Here is a 23,220-nt window from a genome sequence, read left to right as displayed (position 1 = left end):
TGTGACTAGAGATGGGAATCGAAAACCGGGTATTGTTCTGAACCGGTTCCCACTGTATCAATTCCTTGGAATCGCTTGACATTTTGTCAAGCGATTCTCTCAACGGTTCTTCCGGGTGGGCATGACGTCATTACAATTCCATTCATTGTCAAACGTAGAAGTGAAGCAATCAGGTGTGTGAGCGTCTACTTGTCTTTATGCAACACACCATGCACACGTTTGGGGTTAACATTTTAAAAGATATGCAACTTTATTGGCATTATTTGTGATTAAGCATCTGTCATGTTTCCCTTCCTCCGCAGTAGGCCTCCGATTGGTGGAATATTGACAATCTATAAATGTTCACCTTTACACTTGGCGAGAGATATACCGCTCACATTTAGATTTAATATTTCGATTTCGATTTAACATTTAGGTTTAGATTTAACATTTAACGCTCACATTAAGATTTGAACTTTACATTTAAGATTTAGATTCGACATTTAGGTTTAGATTGAACATTTAGCGCTCACGTTAAGATTTAAGCTTTACATTTAAGATTTAGATTTAACATTTAGGTTTAATAATTCACATTTAGGTTTATATTTAACATTTAGATTTAGATCTAACATTTAGGTTTAGATTTAGCATTTACAGCTCAAATTTTGCTTTTTCCCCACTCCTCAAACATGTTTTTTTTTTAAAATGTGAACTGCAAATATGTAGATTATATGATGTATAATATTGTATCTGTATACATGTTCGAAATAAATTAAACCATAATCATAACCACATTTAGATTTAGATTTAAGAGTCAGATCTAGATTTAAGATTCAGATCTAGAATTAACATTCAGATTTGCACGATTGCACCAAGAAACATTCCTAGTTTGTGAACCCGTTCTCAAACAATGGCAATAAAACTATTCTGATTCTGAGATTTAGATTTAACATTTAGGTTTAGATTTAGCATTTAGATTTAGATTTAACATTTAGGTTCAGGATTTAGATTTAACATTTAGGTTTAGATTCAACATTTAGATTTAAGCGGTAGAAAATGGATGAATGGATTTAAGTTTAGATTTAACATTTAGCGCTCACATTAAGCTTTTTCCTACTCCTAAAACATTTTTTTTTTTTTTACTGCAAATATGTAGATTATATGATGTATAATATTGTACCTGTATACATGTTCGAAATAAATCAAACCATAATCATAACCACATTTAGATTTAGATTTAAGATTCACATCTAGATTTAAGATTAAAATTTAGATTTAAAATTTAGGTTTAGATTTAACATTTAGATTTAGATTTAACATTTAGATTTAGATTTAACATTTAGGTTTAGATTTCACATTTAGGTTTAGATTTAGGTTTAACATTTAGCGCTCACATTTTGCTTTTTCCCACTCCTCAAACATGTTTTTTTTTAAAAAGTGAACTGCAAATATGTAGATTATATGATGTATAATATTGTATCTGTATACATGTTCGAAATAAATTAAACCATAATCATAACCACATTTAGATTTAGATTTAAGATTAAAATTTAGATTTAAAATTTAGGTTTAGATTTAACATTTAGATTTAGATTTAACATTTAGGTTTGGATTTCACATTTAGGTTTAGATTTAGATTTAACATTTAGCGCTCACGTTTTGCTTTTTCCCACTCCTCAAACATGTTTTTTTTAAAAAAGTGAACTGCAAATATGTAGATTATATGATGTATAATATTGTATCTGTATACATGTTCGAAATAAATTAAACCATAATCATAACCACATTTAGATTTAGATTTAAGATTCAGATCTAGATTTAATATTCAGATTTAGATTTAACATTTAGGTTTAGATTTAACATTTAGATTTAAATTTAACATTTAGATTTAGATTTAACATTTAGATTCAGGATTTAGATTTCACACTTAGGTTTAGATTCAACATTTAGGTTTAGATTTAACATTTAGCGCTCAAATTTTGCTTTTTCCCACTCCCCAAATATGTTATTTTTAAAAAGTGAACTGCAAATATGTAGATTATATGATGTATAATATTGTATCTGTATACATGTTCGAAATAAATTAAACCATACTCATAACCACATTTGGATTTAGATTTAAGATTCAGATCTAGATTTAAGATTCAGATTTAGATTTAGCATTTAGGTTTAAATTTAAAATTTAGATTTAGATTTAACATTTCAGTTTAGGATTAAGATTTAACATTTAGGTTTAGATTCAACATTTAGATTTAACATTTAGGTTTAGATTTAGATTTAACATTTAGGTTTAGATTTAACATTTAGTGCTCACATTTAGCTTTTTCCCACTCCTCAAACATGTTTTTTTTTTTAACTGAAAATATGTAGATTTTATGATGTATAATATTATATCTGTTTACACCAGGGGTGTCCAAACTTTTTCCACTGAGGGCCGCACACGGAAAAATTTAAGCATGCGGGGGCCATTTTAATATTTTTCATTTTCAAACCAAAACAAAATATATGGGTTTTTCTTTTTTAACCTTTAGGGTTTCCGGGGACCATAAATGGTCTCAGTCATTAAAATGTTAAAAATAAGTCAAATTATTATTTTATTTTTTTATTTAACGCTTACAGTAAATCTCTATATCAACTTCAGGTTGATAAAAAGTAAAAAAAAAGAAAGAAAAAAAAAAGGTTTTATGCCTTTTCTGTCAAAGACAACTTTGTTTTTTATAGCAAAACTGGAAATATGCAGTATTTAGTAATTAGAGCTCTAAAAGATCAATAATGCAGGACACCATTGATTTTAATTCTTTCATATTTTTGAGTAATCACAGTGAAAATATGAATAAAATCCCACTAAAGTGATACATTTTTATTAGTTTTTTTTTAACTTTCAACACTTAAGTTACGAGATCAACTTCAGATATATCTGTCGATTTTACGTTTGAACTATTATTTTGTTTGTTTTTATGCTCTTTTGTCAAAGAAAACTGATGTTTTTATATGGCAACCACACAATATTTTTTCCACATAAAACATTTTAAAGTGAACATTTTGAAGTAATTGGAGCTATGAATAGGTCAATAATTCATTATAACATAGATTTTTTGTCTTTTATTTTTTTTGAGCAATGGCAAAAAAAAAGAAAAATAAAGATAGACAAAAGAAAAAAAAACAGCCTGCATGGCAGCTTTGTGTCAACATTGCAACTTTTTCTCGTTAGATTTCACCTCATTCCACTTTTTTAAATGTTTTTTTTAATTTTTGCAATGCTATCAATTTTGAAATTTTTGCAGAATGTGTGGCGGGCCGGTAAACAATTAGCTGCGGGCCGCAAATGGCCCCCGGGCCGCACTTTGGACACCCCTGCTTTACACGAAATACATTAAACCATACTCATAACCACATTCAGATTTAGATTTAAGATTCAGATCTAGATTTAAGATTCAAATTTAGATTTAACATTTAGGTTTAGATTTAACATTTAGATTTAGATTTAACATTTAGGATTTAGATGTACCATTTTGATTTAGATTTAACTTTGAGGTTTGGGTTTAACATTGAGGTTTAGATTCAACATTTATATATAGCTTTGACATTTCGCTTTAAGATGTAACATTTACATTTAGATTCAACATTTACATTTAAGATGTATGTTTAGATATAACATTTAGATTTGAGATTTAGAAACAATATTTAGAGTCGACATTTCATTTAAACTTAAATGTGATAAACTATGGCATTCTCTTTACAATGAGATACAAGATTGTAGAAATATATTCCAATTGAAAAAAATATATAAAGACAGAACAATAAGATCATATGGACAGCCGTAAGTGTTTACATTTTGCTTTATATTTATTATTTTACTTATTTTTTGTCTGGTTTTGTATCATCCCGTGAGGTGTATATTACTTTTTTTTGTTCGGTTTGTACTTCATGAAGTTTTGCACTTGTTGTTTTGGTTTTTTTGTGTGTTTTTTGTTCGTTTTCATTAAATCTGGATGTATTTGTTTGCTTTGTCCATCCATCCATCTTCTTCCGATTATCCGAGGTCGGGTCGCGGGGGCAGCAGCCTAAGCAGGGAAGCCCAGACTTCCCTCTCCCCAGCCACTTGGTCCAGCACTTCCCGGGGGATCCCGAGGCGTTCCCAGGCCAGCCGGGAGACATAGTCTTCCCTACGTGTCCTGGGTCTTCCCCGTGCCCGAAACACCTCCCTAGGGAGGCGTTCGGGTGGCATCCTGACCAGATGCCCGAACCACCTTTGTATGCCTGTGAATCTGGGCTATCCATTAAGTAAGACTACTTATTGATTGATTGATTGATTGATATATTTTTATTTCAAATATGCATAAAAACAAGAGCAAGCCTGATCCAATACAGTGCTATAGCCTTAACAGCCATTATAACAAAATGAAAACAATGGGGAATAAAAAATGAAAACAAATGAGCATTGGACTTTCTTTTTCTTTTTTACATATTTGAAAAGGAGTGAGAAGAAGTTTACACTTATTTAATCCCACCCCTTTTCTTTAAATCATAAATTAATCTGAGCTAGAACTACCTGTTCACTCTATGTACAAACTAAATGAACTTGTATATACATAAATTATAGATATATACATACATATGCACACTACGCACATACATAGCCACACCATTACCACTAGTGATCATGGAAATGGCATCATGCCACCACAGCAACACCACTGCCTCAATGGGCAGCCCCACACTTATTACTCAGTCCCCACTGGGATCGGTAGGTTGTGAGTTCAAACCCCGGCCGAGTCATACCAAAGACTATAAAAACGGGACCCATTACCTCCCTGCTTGGCACTCAGCATCAAGGGTTGGAATTGGGGGTTGAATCACCAAAAATGATCCCCGGGCGCGGCCACCGCTGCTGCTCACCGCTCCCCTCACCTCCCAGGGGGTGATCAAGGGTAATGGGTCAAATGCAGAGAATAATTTCGCCACACCTAGTGTGTTTGCGTGACAATCATTGGTACTTTAAAGGCCTACTGAAACCCACTACTACCGACCACGCAGTCTGATAGTTTATATATCAATGATGAAATCTTAACATTGCAACACATGCCAATACGGCCGGGTTAACTTATAAAGTGACATTTTAAATTTGCCGCTAAACTTCCGGTTCGAAACGCCTCTGAGGATGACGTATGCGCGTGACGTAGACCGGCGAACACGGGTATGCCTTCCACATTGAAGCCAATACGAAAAAGCTCTGTTTTCATTTCATAATTCCACAGCATTCTGGACATCTGTGTTCGTGAATCTGTTTCAATCATGTTCATTGCATTATGGAGAAGGAAGCTGAGCAAGCAAAGAAGAAAGTTGTCAGTGCGAAATGGACGTATTTTTCGAACGTAGTCAGCAACAACAGTACACAGCCGGCGCTTCTTTGTTTACATTCCCGAAAGATGCAGTCAAGATGGAAGAACTCGGATAACAGAGACTCTAACCAGGAGGACTTTTGACTTCGATACACAGACGCCTGTGGAGAACTGGGACAATACAGACTCTTACCAGGATTACTTTGATTTGGATGACAAACACGCAGACGTGCTACTGTGAGTATGCAGCTTTGGCTTTTTTTTGCGTATGTACGTAACTTTTTTAAAATATATAAGCTTTATGAACCTTGGGTTAGGTGAACGGTCTTTTGGGCTGAGTGATTGTGTGTGTTGATCAGGTGTTTGAATTGTATTGGCGTGTTCTATGGAGCTAGGAGCTAGCAGAGGAGCTAGGAGCTAGCATAACACGTACCGTACCGTACGTGCGCGTCACGTACGTAACTTTTTAAAAATATATAAGCTTTATGAACCTTGGGTTAGGTGAACGGTCTTTTGGGCTGAGTGATTGTGTGTGTTGATCAGGTGTTTGAATTGTATTGGCGTGTTCTATGGAGCTAGGAGCTAGCAGAGGAGCTAGGAGCTAGCATAACAAACACGCAGGTGTAGGAGTGTAGGCAGAGAAACGACGGAGATTTATTCCTCTTTGGAGAGCCAAGTAACACTCCGTTTATTTTCAGAGAGAACAACACAACAACAACACTGTCGCACAGGTAATTACGTCAGCACCACAGAGGTGTGTCTCAACCCTTCAAAGTAAAAGCACCTATGCACCTATGCAAGTAAACATGGGCTAGAACGCAGTGAATTATAACCGTAATAATTAATAAGTGTCCTGTGTGTGTATATCCACCACACACGTCCCCCCAGAATTCACAAGAACTGGCCCAGTGAAACGACCAGGGACCCGAATGACCCGCCCAAAGCGATTCCGAAGCTCCTGGGCAGGTGGAGGGGGGTGAAGCGGGAGGGTGACAGCCGGCTGCTGACGGCGAGCAGACGTCGGTTGGCAGTGTGGGGGTCGACCGCGACGTGGTGCCTGAGCCACCTCAACTGAACGGCCCAAATCCAGGTGGGCTGGCTTCAGCCGGTCCACTGAGACGCGATCCAGTCTTCCCCCAATGTCAATGACAAATGTCTTATCCCCAGCCTCCACAACCCGATAAGGACCGTCGTATGGTGGTTGCAAGGGCCCCCTATGGGCATCGTGGCGGATGAACACGTACCCCGCTGCTCGCAGGTCAGGGGGAATGTGCACCTGGGGCAAGCAGTGGTGCGAGGTCGGGACTGGTAGGAAGGTACGGGCAGTGTCCATGAGGCTACGCCGCTGGTCAGAAGCAGACCAGGGGACTGTAGTGCGGGGTATAAATTCACCTGGGACTCTGAGGGTCTGGCCATAAACTAACTCCGCTGAGGAAGACAGGAGGTCCTCCTTAGGCGCAGTTCTAATCCCCAGCATCACCCACGGGAGCTTGTCGACCCAGCCGTCGTCTGTGAGAGAAGCCTTAAGGGCGGCCTTCATGTCCCTGTGAAAACGTTCACACATGCCGTTTGCTTGAGGGTGGTATGCTGTAGTGCGGTGGAGTGAGACACCCAACTGACAGGCAACAGTATTCCAGAGCTCGGAAGTAAACTGGGGGCCACGATCAGACGAAAGGTCAGATGGGGCACCATACCGGGCGACCCAGGTACCAATGAAGGCCCGGGCCACATCAGCTGATGTCGTTGCTGACAGTGGGACAACCTCCGGCCAACGGGTGGTCCGGTCCACCATAGTCAGAAGGTGAGTAAATCCCCTGGAGGGAGGAAGGGGTCCCACCAGGTCAACGTTGACGTGGTCAAAACGCCTTTCGGGAACTGCAAACTGCTCCAACGGGGCCTTAACATGGCGATGGATCTTAGCGCGTTGGCATGCCACACAGGTCCTGACCCAGTCGCGAATGTCCTTCTTGAGGCCATGCCAGACAAACTTTGCTGCCACGAGACGCTGTGACGGCTTGCTGCCTGGGTGCGAGAGGCCATGTATGGCGTCGAAAACTTGCCGTCTCCAGACCTGCGGCACCACAGGACGGGGCAGGTCCAGAGATACGTCGCAGAGCAGCGTTGTGCCGGCATCGCCGAACGGGACGTCCGCCAACTGGAGGCCAGTGACCGCTGTTCTGTACGCCTGAATGTCGGGGTCCGAAACTTGGTCCACAGCCATTCGGGCATAGTCTATGCCAAGGTGGACAGCACCAATGACCACACGGGAGAGGCAGTCAGCCACGGGATTGTCTTTTCCTGACACATGTTTAATGTCCGTGGTAAATTCAGAAATAAAAGCTAGGTGGCGCTGTTGCCTGGCAGACCATGGTTCCGACACCTTGGCCATGGCGAAGGTCAAAGGCTTGTGATCCACAAAGGCAGTGAACGGACGGGCTTCCAGCAGGAAACGGAAATGACGGATGGCTAAATACAGGGCGAGGAGTTCACGGTCAAAAGTGCTATATTTCTGCTCACTGGACCTAAGTTGGCGGCTGAAAAAAGCGAGAGGTTGCCAAACACTATTGACCAACTGCTGGAGAACAGCACCAACAGCATAGTCTGAGGCGTCCGTGGTCAGAGCAACAGGGGCGTCAGGCACCGGGTGAGCCAGCATAGTTGCGTCCGCGAGTGCATCCTTTGTAGCAGAGAAAGCTGCCAACATGTCCGTGGACCAAGAAAGGGCATGCTTAGAAGTTTTTTTTACCCTTGAGAGCGCTGTATAGGGGGCGCATAAGGTCGGCAGCCCGAGGCACAAAACGGTGGTAAAAATTGACCATGCCGCAGAACTCTTGTAGAGCCTTGACAGTGTGAGGCTGCGGAAGCCCCAACACTGCCTCCACCTTTGACGGCAGAGGAATCGCCCCTGCTGTAGTGATGTGGTGGCCCAGGAAATCCATGGAAGACAGTCCAAACTGGCATTTCGCTGGGTTGATGATCAAGCCGTGCTGCTGGAGACGACTGAAGAGAAGACGCAGGTGTGATAGGTGCTCTGCCTCAGACGTGCTGGCCACTAGGATATCGTCCAGGTAGACAAAAATGAATGACAAGTCACGCAGCACCGTGTCCATCAATCGCTGAAAGGTCTGGGCAGCATTTTTTAGTCCGAATGGCATCCGTAGAAACTCAAAAAGCCCGAATGGGGTAATCACCGCTGTTTTGGGAATGTCCTGAGGCTGAACTGGTACCTGGTGATAGCCCCGGACGAGGTCCACTTTAGAAAAAATAGACGCACCCGCCAGGTGGGCAGAAAAGTCATGGATGTGTGGAATAGGGTACCGGTCCGGCGTAGTGACAGCATTAAGGCGTCGGTAGTCGCCGCACGGGCGCCAACCACCATTGGGCTTTGGCACCAGGTGAAGGGGGGAGGCCCAGGGACTGTTCGACCGGCGGACGATGCCAAGGCGTTCCATGGCGTCGAACTCAGCTCTTGCGATACTGAGCTTGTGTGGGTCAAGGCGCCGGGCTTTGGCGTGCACAGGCGGGCCATTGGTGGAGATGTAGTGCAACACACCATGTTTGGCGGAGGCGGAGGAGAAGGTAGGTGCGGTGATGTCTGAGAACTCCTTGAGGAGGTGAGAAAAGTCATCAGCGGGCGAGAGGGCACTGGACAGCTTCGTCGGGGCAGTGTCACTGTGTTCACAGGGAAATGAGCCGAATGTTTCAGCATGGACGAGGCGGCGGTTCCTTACATCCACTAGAAGCTTTTTGGCAAACAAGAAATCAGCACCCAACAGGGGAGTGGACACCTTTGCTGACACAAAATCCCAGGTAAAACGCTGACCAGCAAAACTCACTGTCACAGTGCGTGTGCCAAAGGTGTGGATTGTGCTGCCATTTGCGGCCAGAAGAGGGGGGCCACACGGCCCTGCGCGAATGTCTGTGGCTGATGCTGGCAGCGCACTCATATGGGCACCTGTGTCACAAAGAAAGCGACGACCGGAGAGGGAGTCAGTAATAAACAGCAAGCCGCTGGTACGGCCGTCACCCACGGCTGCTAATAGGTGGCGGCCGGTGCGTTTCCCGACGCACTGAATGTACAGGGGGGAAGGCATTTCTTGGCTTTGTTGCCAAACTTGGCGTGGTAGAAACACAATCCTCCTGACTGCTTTGCACGTCGGGGCACAGTAGTGGTGGCAGAGATGGAGTATGGCTGGTGCATATGGTCATCACTGGTGGCAGTAGACGTGGAAGGGGGCGTGGCTGCAAAACATTTCTTCCCAGCTGAGAAAAATTTGTCCGCCTCCCTGGCCAACTGGCGAAAATCAGTAATAGATGAATTCGCAAGTGCCAAACGCACCTGTTCTGGAAGCTGCTGCAGGAATAGTTCTTTGAAAAGAAAACACGGCTGATGGTCTCCCAGCAGAGCCAGCATGTGATCCATCAGCTCAGAAGGCTTACTGTCGCCGAGACCGGGAAGTGAGAGGAGTTGGCGCGCACGTTCGGATTCAGAAAGTCCAAAAGTCTCCAGTAGATGCGCCTTCAGAGCGGCGTATTTGTTGCGTGCAGGAGGACGTTCTAGCAGACTCACCACTCTCCCCGCAGTCGAGCTTGTAAGGGACGCCACCACATGATAAAACTTTGTTTCGTCCGCCGTAATGTCTTTGATGGCGAATTGAGCCTCCGCCTGTGCGAACCACGCAATTGCGTTCCCTTCCCAAAAGTCGGGCAACTTTAGTGTAGCAGACATGTTCAGTAAACTCTGGAAACGTCCAAGAGTAAAAAGGGGTCACCAATGTAGGAGTGTAGGCAGAGAAACGACGGAGATTTATTCCTCTTTGGAGAGCCAAGTAACACTCCGTTTATTTTCAGAGAGAACAACACAACAACAACACTGTCGCACAGGTAATTACGTCAGCACCACAGAGGTGTGTCTCAACCCTTCAAAGTAAAAGCACCTATGCACCTATGCAAGTAAACATGGGCTAGAACGCAGTGAATTATAACCGTAATAATTAATAAGTGTCCTGTGTGTGTATATCCACCACACAGGTGTTTTTATGCAGGATTAATTTGTGGCATGTTAAATATAAGCCTGGTTGTGTTGTGGCTAATAGAGTATATATATGTCTTGTGTTTATTTACTGTTGTAGTCATTCCCAGCTGAATATCAGGTCACCCCTGGTTCTCACAGCATCTTCCCTATCTGAATAGCTTCAACTCCCCACTAGTCCTTCACTTGCACTTTACTCATCCACAAATCTTTCATCCTCGCTCAAATTAATGGGGAAATTGTCGCTTTCTCGGTCTGAATCTCTCTCACTTCATGCGGCCATCATTGTAAACAATAGGGAACTTTGCGTATATGTTCAACTGACTACGTCACGCTACTTCCGGTAGGGGCAAGCCTTTTTTTAATCAGATACCAAAAGTTGCAATCTTTATCGTCGTTGTTCTATACTAAATCCTTTCAGCAAAAATATGGCAATATCGCGAAATGATCAAGTATGACACATAGAATAGATCTGCTATCCCCGTTTAAATAAAAAAAATTCATTTCAGTAGGCCTTTAACTTTATGTTGAAGGGGGCAGGAAATATAAGCATTTTCTTCATCCTGTTCCTTCTCAAGCATAGGTGTGTAAATATGTGTTTAGTTGCTAAAGTTGAATTGTCTATTGATCAAAAATGCACGGCAATGAAGGAAATACATTTAAAATAAAATAAAAATAAAAAAAGGAGGAGCCGTGCACAGCTTTCACTTTCTGTATGTCGCTATCTGCAATAACAAAACCGAAAGCATTATACTTCGGTGACTAGCCTGGACCAAAGATGTGGCAGACGACGTTGTTGGTTTTGTTGCTGCTCAAACTCCAAGGTTAGTTTGTTGCATGTGTTGTTGTGCCTGTTTATTTGTAGTTTATTCATATTTTGCACGGGTGAGCCGCGCCTACAGTATAGGCTGCGTCATGGAAAGCTGCCTACATTTTCCTCTCTGCTTTGTTTTCCAGCAGCCAACTCGCAGATCAGCAGTTCTGGTGCAACGAGAGCTGACTACGGATCAGACGCGAATTACAAGTGCGAGCTGCACAACCAGACAGGTGCGATTTAAAAACACTCGTATTTCCTAAATCAAGGGGCACCAGGTAGCCCGTAAGGACCAGATGAGTAGCCCGCTGGCCTGTTCTAAAAATAGCTCAAATAGCAGCACTTACCAGTGAGCTGCCTCTATTTTTTACATTTTATTTATTTACTAGCAAGCTGGTCTCGCTTTGCTTGACATTTTTAATTCTAAGAGAGACAAAACTCAAATAGGATTTGATTATCTAAGAAAATATTTTAAAGACTTGGTCTTCACTAACTGACAAAGAAACAGATAACAGATGTCCAGTTCAAAGTGTGACATGATTTATTTAAAAATGTGAGAGTTGACTTTTGTATTTTACATAAGTTATTATTTGTACAAACATGGTGCAAAGTAATTCATGATTTGTTAAAAAATGTTAGTGGCTAGCTAGTTAAAATGGGATATTGTACGTGCGTGTCGCTATGTGCATGTCACGTACGTAACTTTGGGGAAATATATGTTTCTTGCCGACTCTGATGGCGGCCGGGGTGTCGTCGAAAGCTACAACGCCCGCCGCCGTCCCGTAGCTAAGTTAGCTTCAATGGCGTTGTTAGCAACAGCATTGTTAAGCTTTGCCAAGCTGGAAATTATTAACCGTGTATTTACATGTCCATGGTTTAATAGTATTGTTGATCTTCTGTCTATCCTTCCAGTCAGGGGTTTATTTCTTTTGTTTCTATCTGCATTTGAGCCCGATGCTATCACGTTAGCTCAGTAGCTAAAGAGCTTCGCCGATGTATTGTCGTGGAGATAAAAGTCACTGTGAATGTCCATTTCGCGTTCTCGACTCTCGTTTTCAAGAGGATATAGTATCCGAGGTGGTTTAAAATACAAATCCGTGATCCACAATAGAAAAAGGAATCCAATCCAATGAACCCTTGTACCTAAGTTACGGTCAGAGCGAAAAAAGATACGTCCTGCACTGCACTGTAGTCCTTCATTCTCACTTTCCTCATCCACAAATCTTTCATCCTCGCTCAAATTAATGGGGTAATCGTCGCTTTCTCGGTCCGAATCTCTCTCGCTGCATTGTAAACAATGGGAAAATGTGAGGAGCCCTTCAACCTGTGACGTCACGCTACTTCCGGTTTAGGCAAGGCTTTTTTTTTATCAGCGACCAAAAGTTGTGAACTTTATCGTCGTTGTTCTCTACTAAATCCTTTCAGCAAAAATATGGCAATATCGCGAAATGGTCAAGTATGACACATAGAATGGATCTGCTATCCCCGTTTAAATAAAAACATTGCATTTCAGTAGGCCTTTAATGCATCCAGCGGGGCATCACAACAAAAGTAGGCATAATAATGTGTTAATTCCACGACTGTATATATCGGTATCGGTTGATATCGGAATCGGTAATTAAGAGTTGGACAATATCGGAATATCGGATATCGGGAAAAAAGCCATTATCGGACATCTCTACTTATAACATACAACCTCATTTATAGTCAGGATTTGTTTATAGCTAAATTGCTTTTGAAGAAAAAATGGATGTGGCTGCTTGTTTATATGACAACCCTGTTGTAAGTAAAAACATCATTCAAAGTGAAAGAGTAAACACGCGGGGATTTTCCCAAACAGGATGTGTGCATGAGCACGAGGACAATGGCGCCTTTCATTATCGGTTTGTATGGAGAAGAATGTTTCATTTCATGCTTCTTTTCACACCAGCTAATTTTGCACAATTAGCTGGTGTGTTTTTATGAGCTGATTCCTGAATGGCTTCTTGGCCCCACCTCAGGTGTGCTTCAGGTTACCTGGCAAAGGCGCCTGAAGGACGGTTCTGTGGAGAACCTGGCGTCCTACAGCAAGCGGCATGGGCAACAGGTCAATGAGCCTTACCAGGAGAAGGTGATGCTCACCGAGGTGTCCCTGAGCTCGGCGTCCATCACCCTGAAGAACCTCACGTGGGCTGATGAAAGTTGTTATATCTGCCAGTTCAACGTGTATCCAGGAGGGTCCAAGAAAAAGCAGACCTGCCTCGCCATCCAAGGTAAAAACTTCGCCATAATCTGCGATGATGACTCAATAGTGATTTTCCTACTTGTACGTAGGAATATCGGAAGTGCAAACAAATGTGTACCCTTCCACCGGCGACCTGACAGACACAACCAAGCAGGTTACGTTCAGTTGCTCCGCCACAGGGAAACCAGCGCCCGCCATTCGCTGGCTCTTCTCTCCCGACGTCACCAGTTTGCACGAACCATTGGCTGCCATGGAAGCCAACGACGACCTTACCTTGACCAGCAGTAGTAACGTTACAGTGGTTGTGTCCAGAGGCTGGACGGGACATGCGGACTGTGTTATGGAAAACGGGAGTCGGGAACAGAGGATGGAGAGGATCACTTTTTCCTGGGATCCTGATCTAGGAAAACAGGAGGGGGAGACAGGTATGCATGTCATTATGAAACTGAAGTCAAAATGAAAGTGAAAGGTTACAATCCATGACGACACAAGTGATGCGATCTTAGAGCAATTTGAAAAATGTGGTTTCTCTTTTACATTCCTGGCATGAAAACACTTCAGTAGGTTCCCATGCACTTTGAAGGAATTTGGTTGACACCCGCTTTAAGGCCTACTGAAAGCCACTACTACCGACCACGCAGTCTGATAGTTTATATATCAATGATGAAATCTAAACATTGCAACACATGCCAATACGGCCGGGTTAACTCATAAAGTGCAATTTTAAATTTCCCGCGAAACTTCCGGTTGAAAACGTCTTTGTATGATGACGTATGCACGTGACGTCGCCAGTGAAACAGAAGTATCGGTACCCCATTGAATCCAATACAAAATAGCTCTGTTTTCATCTCATAAGTCCACAGTATTCTGGACATCTGTGTTGGTGAATCTTTTGCAATTTGTTTAATGAACAGTGGAGACAGCAAAGAAGAAAGCTGTAGATGGGATTGGTGTATTAGCGGCTGGCTGCAGCAACACAACCAGGAGGACTTTGGTTTGGATAGCAGATGCGCTATCCGACGCTAGCTGACGCTATCCGACGCTAGCCGCCGACCGCATCGATGATCGGGTGAAGTCCTTCGTCGCGCCGTCGATCGCTGGAACGCAGGTGAGCACGGGTGTTGATGAGCAGATGAGGGCTGGCGTAGGTGGAGCGCTAATGTTTTTATCATAGTTCTGACGAGGTCCTGTAGCTAAGTTAGCTTCAATGGCGTCGTTAGCAACAGCATTGCTAGGCTACGACAGGCGGCACAGCATTAACCGTGTAGTTACAGGTCCAGTGTTTGGTTCGGTGTCTCCTGATAGTAGTATTGTTGATCTTCTGTCTATCCTTCCAGTCAGGGGTTTATTTATTTTGTTTCTATCTGCAGTTAAGCCTGATGCTATCACGTTAGCTCCGTAGCTAAAGTGTTTCGCCGATGTATTGTCGTGGAGATAAAAGTCACTGTGAATGTCCACTTCGCGTTCTCGACTCTCATTTTCAAGAGTCTATAGTATCCGAGGTGGTTTAAAATACAAATCCGTGATCCACAATAGAAAAAGGAGAGAGTGTGGAATCCAATGAGCCAGCTTGTACCTAAGTTACGGTCAGAGCGAAAAAAGATGTGTCCTGCACTGCACGCTAGTCCTTCACTCTCACGTTCCTCATCCACAAATCTTTCATCCTGGCTCAAATTAATGGGGTAATCGTCGCTTTCTCGGTCCGAATCGCTCTCGCTGCTGGTGTAAACTATAGGGAAATGTGAGGAGCCCTTCAACCTGTGACGTCACGCTACTTCCGGTACAGGCAAGGCTTTTTTATCAGCAACCAAAAGTTGCGAACTTTTTCGTCGATGTTCTCTACTAAATCCTTTCAGCAAAAATATGGCAATATCGCGAAATGATCAAGTATGACACATAGAATGGATCTGCTATCCCCGTTTAATTAAAGCAATTTCATTTCAGTAGGCCTTTAACACTAATATGAAAGGAAGAAGTCCGACCCGCCCGTCCTTAGCTTTCTGGAAATGTCCCCCCCCCCAAAACAATGTAGTTGAATATCTCTGTTTTTATGTGCATGTGTCAGTCTCTCTGAAGGACAACAATAAATACAGGAGAGATGTAGACAGGCGGTGTAGCTCGGTTGGTAGAGCTGCCGTGCCAGCAACTTGAGAGTTCCAGGTTCGATCTCCGCTTCCGCCATCCTATTCACTGTCCAGGGTGTACCCCGCCTTCCGCCCGAATGCAGCTGTGATAGGCTCGAGCACACCCCCCGCGACCCCGAACGGGACAAGCGGTAGAAAATGGATGGATGGATGGAAAAATAACAGAATAATATAACATATGCAGACATTTCTTATTCAGCATGTGTCTTACTTTATAAAGAATAGCAATGGATTTGGATATTTTCCCCTTCGGTTTCCAACATAATTTATGATCAATTATTATTCCCAAGAACTTAGTTTCATATACTCTATCAATTTCCACTTGATTTAATTTTAATTTTGCTTCACAATTTGCCCTTGCACCACTAAACACCATAAATGTAGTTTTCTTATCATTTAATGATAACTTATTATTATCAAACTGATTTTTTTAGCTGAATCAACTCAACCTCTATTATCCTCAACACCTCCTTCAAGTATATGTGCATGTAAACGTATTGCCTGAGTTTTTAATCGTCAAACAATTCTCAAAGTATGCTGTATATTTGCAGGTGGATCATGGTCACCAGGAGTGGTCCTTGGTATTGTTTTGGGTATTCTTGCAGTGATGTTGGTCATTATCGGCATTGCTAAGTGGAAACGAAAAAGGTGAGATTAAATTGTATCCCAGTATTACAATTCCCTTTAGAAATGGCATGTGACGTCTTAGCTGAAATGTATGTCGTCAAAATATTCAGAATGACCTCTCACACATACGACTGAAACGCTCTCACATGAACAGAAACATGATTCTTACACACCCGACTAGGGTGCTCTCAGTTTCAGTAGTGTGTGTAAGAGCGTTTCAGTTTTGTCCGAGAACATTTCAGTAGTGTGTGTAAGAGAAAAAATGGTTCCGTTTATGTGAGAGCATCACAGTACTGTACGTAAGAAGTCATTCTGAATAATGTCCCTGCAAGTGCGCGCAGATTTTGGCACTGTTGACACCATAGAAATGTTTTTATTTTATCGTAACATAACATGGCTATAAATAGTATAGACCGTACTATAGACTATTCCCCTGGCGGCCTGTGGGCCAAATCCGGTCCCACAAGTTTAGTTTAAAATTTGAGAGACAATCCTTTTTTTTGGAAAAAATTCCAAAAAACACCAGAGGGCTCCTGTTGTATAGAGCAGAGGTCCCCAAACTTTTTGACTCGGGGGGGGCCACATTGGGTTAAAAAAATTTGGCCGGGGCCGGGCTGTATATAAAGACAATAATACAATTTTTGGTGGTCCCCTTTATTTAGAAAAGTACCGAAAAGTATCGAAATAATTTTGTTATCAGTACCAAAATATTGGTATCGGGACAACAATAATATATATATATATATATATATATATATATATATATATATATATATATATATATATATATATATATATATATATATATATATATATATATATATATATATATATATATATATATATATATATATATATATATATATATATGTATATATATATATACATATATACATATATGTATATATATATATGTATATATATATATATACATATATATATATACATATATGTATATATATATATATATATATGTATATATATGTATATATATATATACATATATATATATATATATATATTATACAGTAATATATTGTATATATATATATATATATATATATTATACAATAATATACATACATATATATATACAGTGTATATATATATGTATATATATATATATATATTATACAATAATATACATACATATATATATACAGTGTATATATATATATATATATATATATGTATATATATGTATATATATGTATATATATATATATATATATATATATATATATGTATATAAATGTATATATATATATATATATATATATATATATATATATATATATATAAATGTATATATATATATATATATATATATATATATATATACAATATATTACTGTATAATATATATATATATATATATATATACATATATATATATATATATACAATATATTACTGTATAATATATATATATATATGTATATATATATATATATATATATATATATATATATATATATATATATATATATATATATATATATATATATATATATTATACAGTAATATATTGTATATATATATATATATATGTATATATATATATATATATATATATATATATATATATATTATACAGTAATATATTGTATATATATATATATATATATATATATATATATATATATATATATATATATATATATATATATATATATATATATATATATATAATTGTTGTCCCGATACCAATATTTTGGTACCGGTAACAAAATTATTTCGATACTTTTCGGTACTTTTCTAAATAAAGGGCACCACAAAAAATTGCATTATTGGCTTTATTTTAACAAAAAATCTTAGGGTACATTAAACATATGTTTATTTTTACAAGTTTGTCCTTAAATAAAATAGTGAACATACAAGACAACTTGTCTTTTAGTAGTAAGTAAACAAACAAAGGCTCCTAATTTGTCTGTCGATGTATGTAGTAACATATTGTGTCATTTTCCATTCTATTATTTTGTCAAAATTATTAAGGACAAGAGGTAGAAAATGAATTATTAATCTACTTGTTCATTTACTGTTAATATCTGCTTACTTTCTCTCTTAACATGTTCTATTTACACTTCTGTTCAAATGTAATAATAATTTATTCTTCTGTTATTTGATACTTTACATTAGTTACAGGATCATACATTGGTCATATTCAAAGTCCTCATTTGTCCAGGGACATATTTCCTGAGTTTATAAACATAAATTTAAAAAAGAAGAAAGATGTTGTGATGCCAAAAAATTTCGAAGTAATCATAGTCGTATCGACTAGATACGCTCCTGTATTTGGTATCATTACAGTGGATGTTAGGTGTAGATCCACCAATGGCGTTTGTTTACATTTTGACGCCGGTGAGCTACGGTGTGTAGTGAAGCATGTTTAGCTATTCCTCGTCCTGCAGGGATGATACTTGTAAGAAACTTACTTTATTTGTCGCCATGGAGACCAGGATTAGTGATTTAGAAGTAGCTAAAACACTGCCGACTGCGGATGGACTTTAGCTGCTAGCTAGCTAGCTTCCCGCGGGCCGGATTTTGGACGCTGGCGAGTCGTATCCGGCCCGCAGTTTGGGGACCCCTGGTATAGAGGAACCTAGACCACTGCAAACACATTAGTTTGATCCTAACATGTCAACCTTGCTAGCAAACATAGAACACTGGGGTCTGAACTTATGATTTACATCAATGAGTCGTTCGCCAGGGCACCCCTTTGAGTCCACTTCTTTTTGGCATTTACACATGTTTTCCGTAATGTGATTTATGTAACTAAGGTGTTGAGAGTGTCACGCTTGGTGATACTCTCATAGAGGATAGTGGATCCCAAAATGCAAAACACAGGCAGGAGTAAGAACAAAAATGGGTCTTTATTGCTCAAGACAGGGATAAAGAGCAACACTAAAGTAGGTAACAAAAAAAAAAAATAGTGCACAAAAAATAACTAAAAACTGCAAGAGGTAAAATATGATAAACAAGAACAGCATGGCTACTTGAGCCGGTTCCATGAGGAGTAACCAGCCAGTACCTTCCTGCCCGGGCAGGTGTGGCTAAATAGGCCAAGTAATTGTGCACACCTGCAGCAATTATGGGAGCAGGGAAGGGGTTAAGTCTCTAAAAGAAAACAAAAAGGCGGTAAGAAAGAAAAACACAAGACACTAAGGAAAAAACAGTTAACTGCTCCAAAATCTGAACACTTAAATTGTCTTACCATCCAAACTAAAGGTGGACAAACAAGTGGATGGTAATTGGTGTCACAATAGGGTGTGACAGAGAGCAGGGGCGCCGAAAAGGGGGGGTAAAGGAGACGGATTCTAGGGGCCCATGATGGAGGGGGGCCCAGAGAGGCCCCTAATGATGATGAAATTATAATACAGGGGGCCCTGTAAAGATTATTTTCATGGGGCCCAAAATCCCTAGCGGCGCCCCTGACAGAGAGTGTACAAATGGACACATTAAGGGTCCATTACTATTAACTATCTGTCATTTAGCCGGGGACAGCCTACAACTAAAGTTAAAAAGTTAAAGTACCAATGATTGTCACACACGCACTAGGTGTGGTGAGATTATCCTCTGCATTTGACCCATCACCCTCACCCACTGGGAGGTGAGAGGAGCAGTGAGCAGCAGCGGTGGACCGCGCCCGGGAATAATTTTTGGTGATTTAACCCCCCACCCCAATTCCAACCCTTAATGCTGAGTGCCAAGCAGGGATATTTATTTTAGTTTGCCTTTTCTTTGGCCCACCCCTATAATGTTATTCATTTACTCTGCCGACAGCAGGGGTGTCAAACTCATTTTCATTGAGGGCCACATCGCAGTAATGGCTGCTTTCATTTTGCATGCGGGTAATAACCTGTGATTAATCATGATTAATCGAAATGCACACGTATTTGATTATTAGATTGTGTTGCTTTATAATCATAAATAAAGTTGACAAGCAGATATTAAACTATTTGTTTTTATCTCACAAAAATAGTTTTGCAGTACAGTATATAATGATATAATTGGCATGATCAGATAATATAAAGTTTGAAATATGCATTTTTTTCTGTCAAAATTGAAAGAACGAATGCATTTAGTAAAAAATAAAAAATAAAAAAATAAGTATTTTATTGAAAACCATTTTTTACAGGCTTTTGCAGGCCAAATAAAATTATGTGGCGGGCCACATAAAATGATGTGGCGGGCCAGAACTGGCCCCCGGGCCTTGAGTTTGACACCTGTGGCCTACAGTAAAAGAAAAACAGCATCTATATGCAGTAAAATATTAGAAAGTATCCAGTAACAAATGTGTCCGCATTAAGACCATTTGCTTTATCCCAGTTTTTGCCCATTTATCGTGTTTGGTTTACTTTTTCAAATAAATGATCATGGTTGCATATCACTTAAATATACAAATTGTTCAAGGCAGAAAGCATATTAGAAAGTGTCCAGTAACAAACGTGTCCGCATTGAGACATTTTGTTTGATCCCGTTTTTTGCGCATTTATCGTGTTTGGTTTACTTTTTCAAATAAATGATCATGGTTGCATAGCACTTACAGGTACAACGTTTTCAAGGCAGCGAGCATATTAAAAAGTATCCAGTAACAAGCGTGTCCGCATTAGGACACTTTTTTTTTTTAATCACAGTTTTTGCCCATTTATCGTATTTGGTTTACTTTCTCAAATAAAGCCTAAGTGTCAAAGCAGTCTCTCTTGGACCTATAAACCTATTTTGTTCACCTTTTCATATAAACTTTGGACTTTATCTGGAATATAAACATAACTATTGAACACAATGCATTGAAGTGAACTGCAGTCGTCAATTCCTATGTGATTATTTATCGTAAATACAAAAACTTGTCAAATATTAACGATACATTGTTTCCTAATATCAATTTATAAACATACTTGTTTCTCTCCTTCCTACCAGGGTGAAATACCACAAAAGACCTGAACTTGTTGGTGTTGTTCAGCTCCCCAGCCTTTTAAGAGATCCACAACAGGAAGTATGTGCTGAATTACCCTGATCTTCACCTATAGCTCAAACCTACCTTCTTGTGTTTATCTAAATGTAGCAGATTATATTAGAAGTATATTGTTGTTATCTAAAGGAAATGTTTTTTGAAGGCTTCTTCTGTTTGGGACGATAAGGTATGTCGGGGAATGTAAGGTCAAGTGTGGGTTTGTGAGGCTGGTGAAGAGGCAGGAAGAGTTTCCACCTCCAGGAACTCAACCTGTAGTGCGACCTAGTGGACTTTTCGGTGAAGTAATGAAAAATGAGACATCTTAACTATAATCAGTTTAGCTCAGGGGTGTCAAACGAAAAGGTTTTCTGAGTTTGCTATCTATAAAAATGAGCAGAACATTTTTTGAATGAAAGAAACCGCCGTTCTAAATGTGTCCACTCGATGTCGCAATAGCAATTATTTGTAAAAAAAAAATATTAAAAAAAAATAAACCACATGATGTTAGTACGGAGCCCCTAAAGCAGGGGTGTCCAAAGTGCGGCCCGGGGGCCATTTGCGGACCACAGCTAATTGTTTACCGGCCCGCCACACATTCTGGAATTGTTATTGCAAAAATAAAAAATAAACATTACAAAAAGTGGACTGAGGTGAAATCTAACTAGAAAAAGTTGCAATGTTGACACAAAGCTGCCATGCAGGCTGTTTTTTTTTCTTCTTTTGTCTATCTTTATTTTTATTTTTTTGCCATTGCTCAAAAAAACAACAACAATGTTATAATGAATTATTGACCTATTCAAGGCTCCAATTATTTCAAATATTTCACTTTAAAATGTTTTATGTGGAAAATATTGCATATATTGTGTGGTTGCCATACAAAAACATCAACGTTTTCTTTGACAAAAGAGTTTAAAACAAACAAAATAATAGTTCAAACGTAAAATTGACAGATATATCTGAAGTTGATCTCGTAACTTAAGTGTTGAAAGTAAGAAAAAATAATACAAATGTATCACTTTATGAGTGGGGCACCTTTTGGATCCTAAATATAATTAATGGGATTTTATTTATCTTTTCACTGTGATTACTCAAAAATAACAATGAATTAATATCAATGGTGTCCTGCATTGTTGATGTTTTTAAGGCTCTAATTACTTCACATCAAACATTGCTTTCTGAAGGTTTGGGGCAGTGGGGGAAATACTGCATATTTCAGTTTTATTATAAAAAACAAAGTTGTCTTGACAGAAAAGGCATAAAATCTTTTTTTTATTTTTTTATTTTATATCAACCTGAAGTTGATATACTGTAGAGATTTACTGTAAGCGTTAAATAATTAAAAAAAAAATAATAATTTGACTTGTTTTTAACATTTTAATGACTTAGACCCTTTATGGTCCCCGGGAGCCCTAAAAAAAAAAAAAAAAAATTCATATATTTTAATGTTTTGAAAATGAAAACTATCAAAATGGCCCCCGCAGGCTTTAATTTTTCCGTATGCGGCCCTCAGTAGAAAAAGTTTGGACACCCCTGCCCTAAAGGGACATGGGGGAATTTTTTTTAAAAATTATTTTATTTATTTCATTTTATTCTTTTAGACCTGTATCTTGTGCGCACGAGAAACTATCTCGTGCGCACGAGAAACTTTTTATTAAAAAAATAAAAAATACAAAATAAATTATATGTATTTATTTTTTTAAAAATAACTTTATAAAAAGTTTCTCGTGCGCATGAGAAAGTTTCTCGTGCGCATGAGAAAGTTTCTCGTGCGCACGAGACAGTTTATCCTGCGCACGAGATACATGTCTAAAAAAAAATCAAAAAAATAAAAATAAAAATACAAAAATTATAAAAACCATTTTTTTCCCCCATGTCCATTTAGGGGCTCCGTATGTTAGTGCACCGTTCGAGAAAAATGAGCAAACTGCATGAATAACATCCTGTAATTTGATTTTGATATAATTTTTTTATCTTGATAGATTAAAAATAGACACCAATGAGTTGACTGTATTCAGAAAGTATAAATAATGACAAATAAAGATAGAATACTATTATTAACATGTAATTGTAAAAAAAAACAAAAAAAACAACAACATTATGATTT

The 23,220-nt window shown here is 39.3% G+C and overlaps 1 protein-coding gene across 1 annotated transcript; it reads left to right on the top strand.

Moving 5' to 3' along the window:
• Positions 1-10,921: 10,921 nt before the first annotated feature.
• Positions 10,922-22,728, top strand: LOC133644225 (OX-2 membrane glycoprotein-like). Its single transcript, XM_062038609.1, has 6 exons — positions 10,922-11,177; positions 11,311-11,400; positions 13,168-13,419; positions 13,481-13,816; positions 16,087-16,183; positions 21,083-22,728. Exons 1-6 carry the CDS (start codon positions 11,132-11,134, stop codon positions 21,177-21,179), a joined length of 918 nt encoding a protein of 305 aa, XP_061894593.1. The 5' UTR covers positions 10,922-11,131; the 3' UTR covers positions 21,180-22,728.
• The last annotated feature ends 492 nt before the right edge of the window (positions 22,729-23,220 follow it).

The sequence above is a fragment of the Entelurus aequoreus genome, linkage group LG01 (genome assembly GCF_033978785.1).
Source record: "Entelurus aequoreus isolate RoL-2023_Sb linkage group LG01, RoL_Eaeq_v1.1, whole genome shotgun sequence".
Taxonomy (NCBI): Eukaryota; Metazoa; Chordata; class Actinopteri; order Syngnathiformes; family Syngnathidae; genus Entelurus; species Entelurus aequoreus.
Note: the sequence above shows the minus strand (reverse complement) of the source record. Positions and strands in the feature narration are given on the sequence as shown.

Excerpts from the sequence above, each read along its gene's own strand:
- LOC133644225 (XM_062038609.1), top strand. The coding sequence starts at position 11,132 with ATGTGGCAGACGACGTTGTTGGTTTTGTTGCTGCTCAAACTCCAAG. Across the intron at positions 11,178-11,310 it reads GTTGCTGCTCAAACTCCAAG|CAGCCAACTCGCAGATCAGC; the intron begins GTTAGTTTGTTG and ends TTTGTTTTCCAG. Across the intron at positions 16,184-21,082 it reads GCTAAGTGGAAACGAAAAAG|GGTGAAATACCACAAAAGAC; the intron begins GTGAGATTAAAT and ends CCTTCCTACCAG.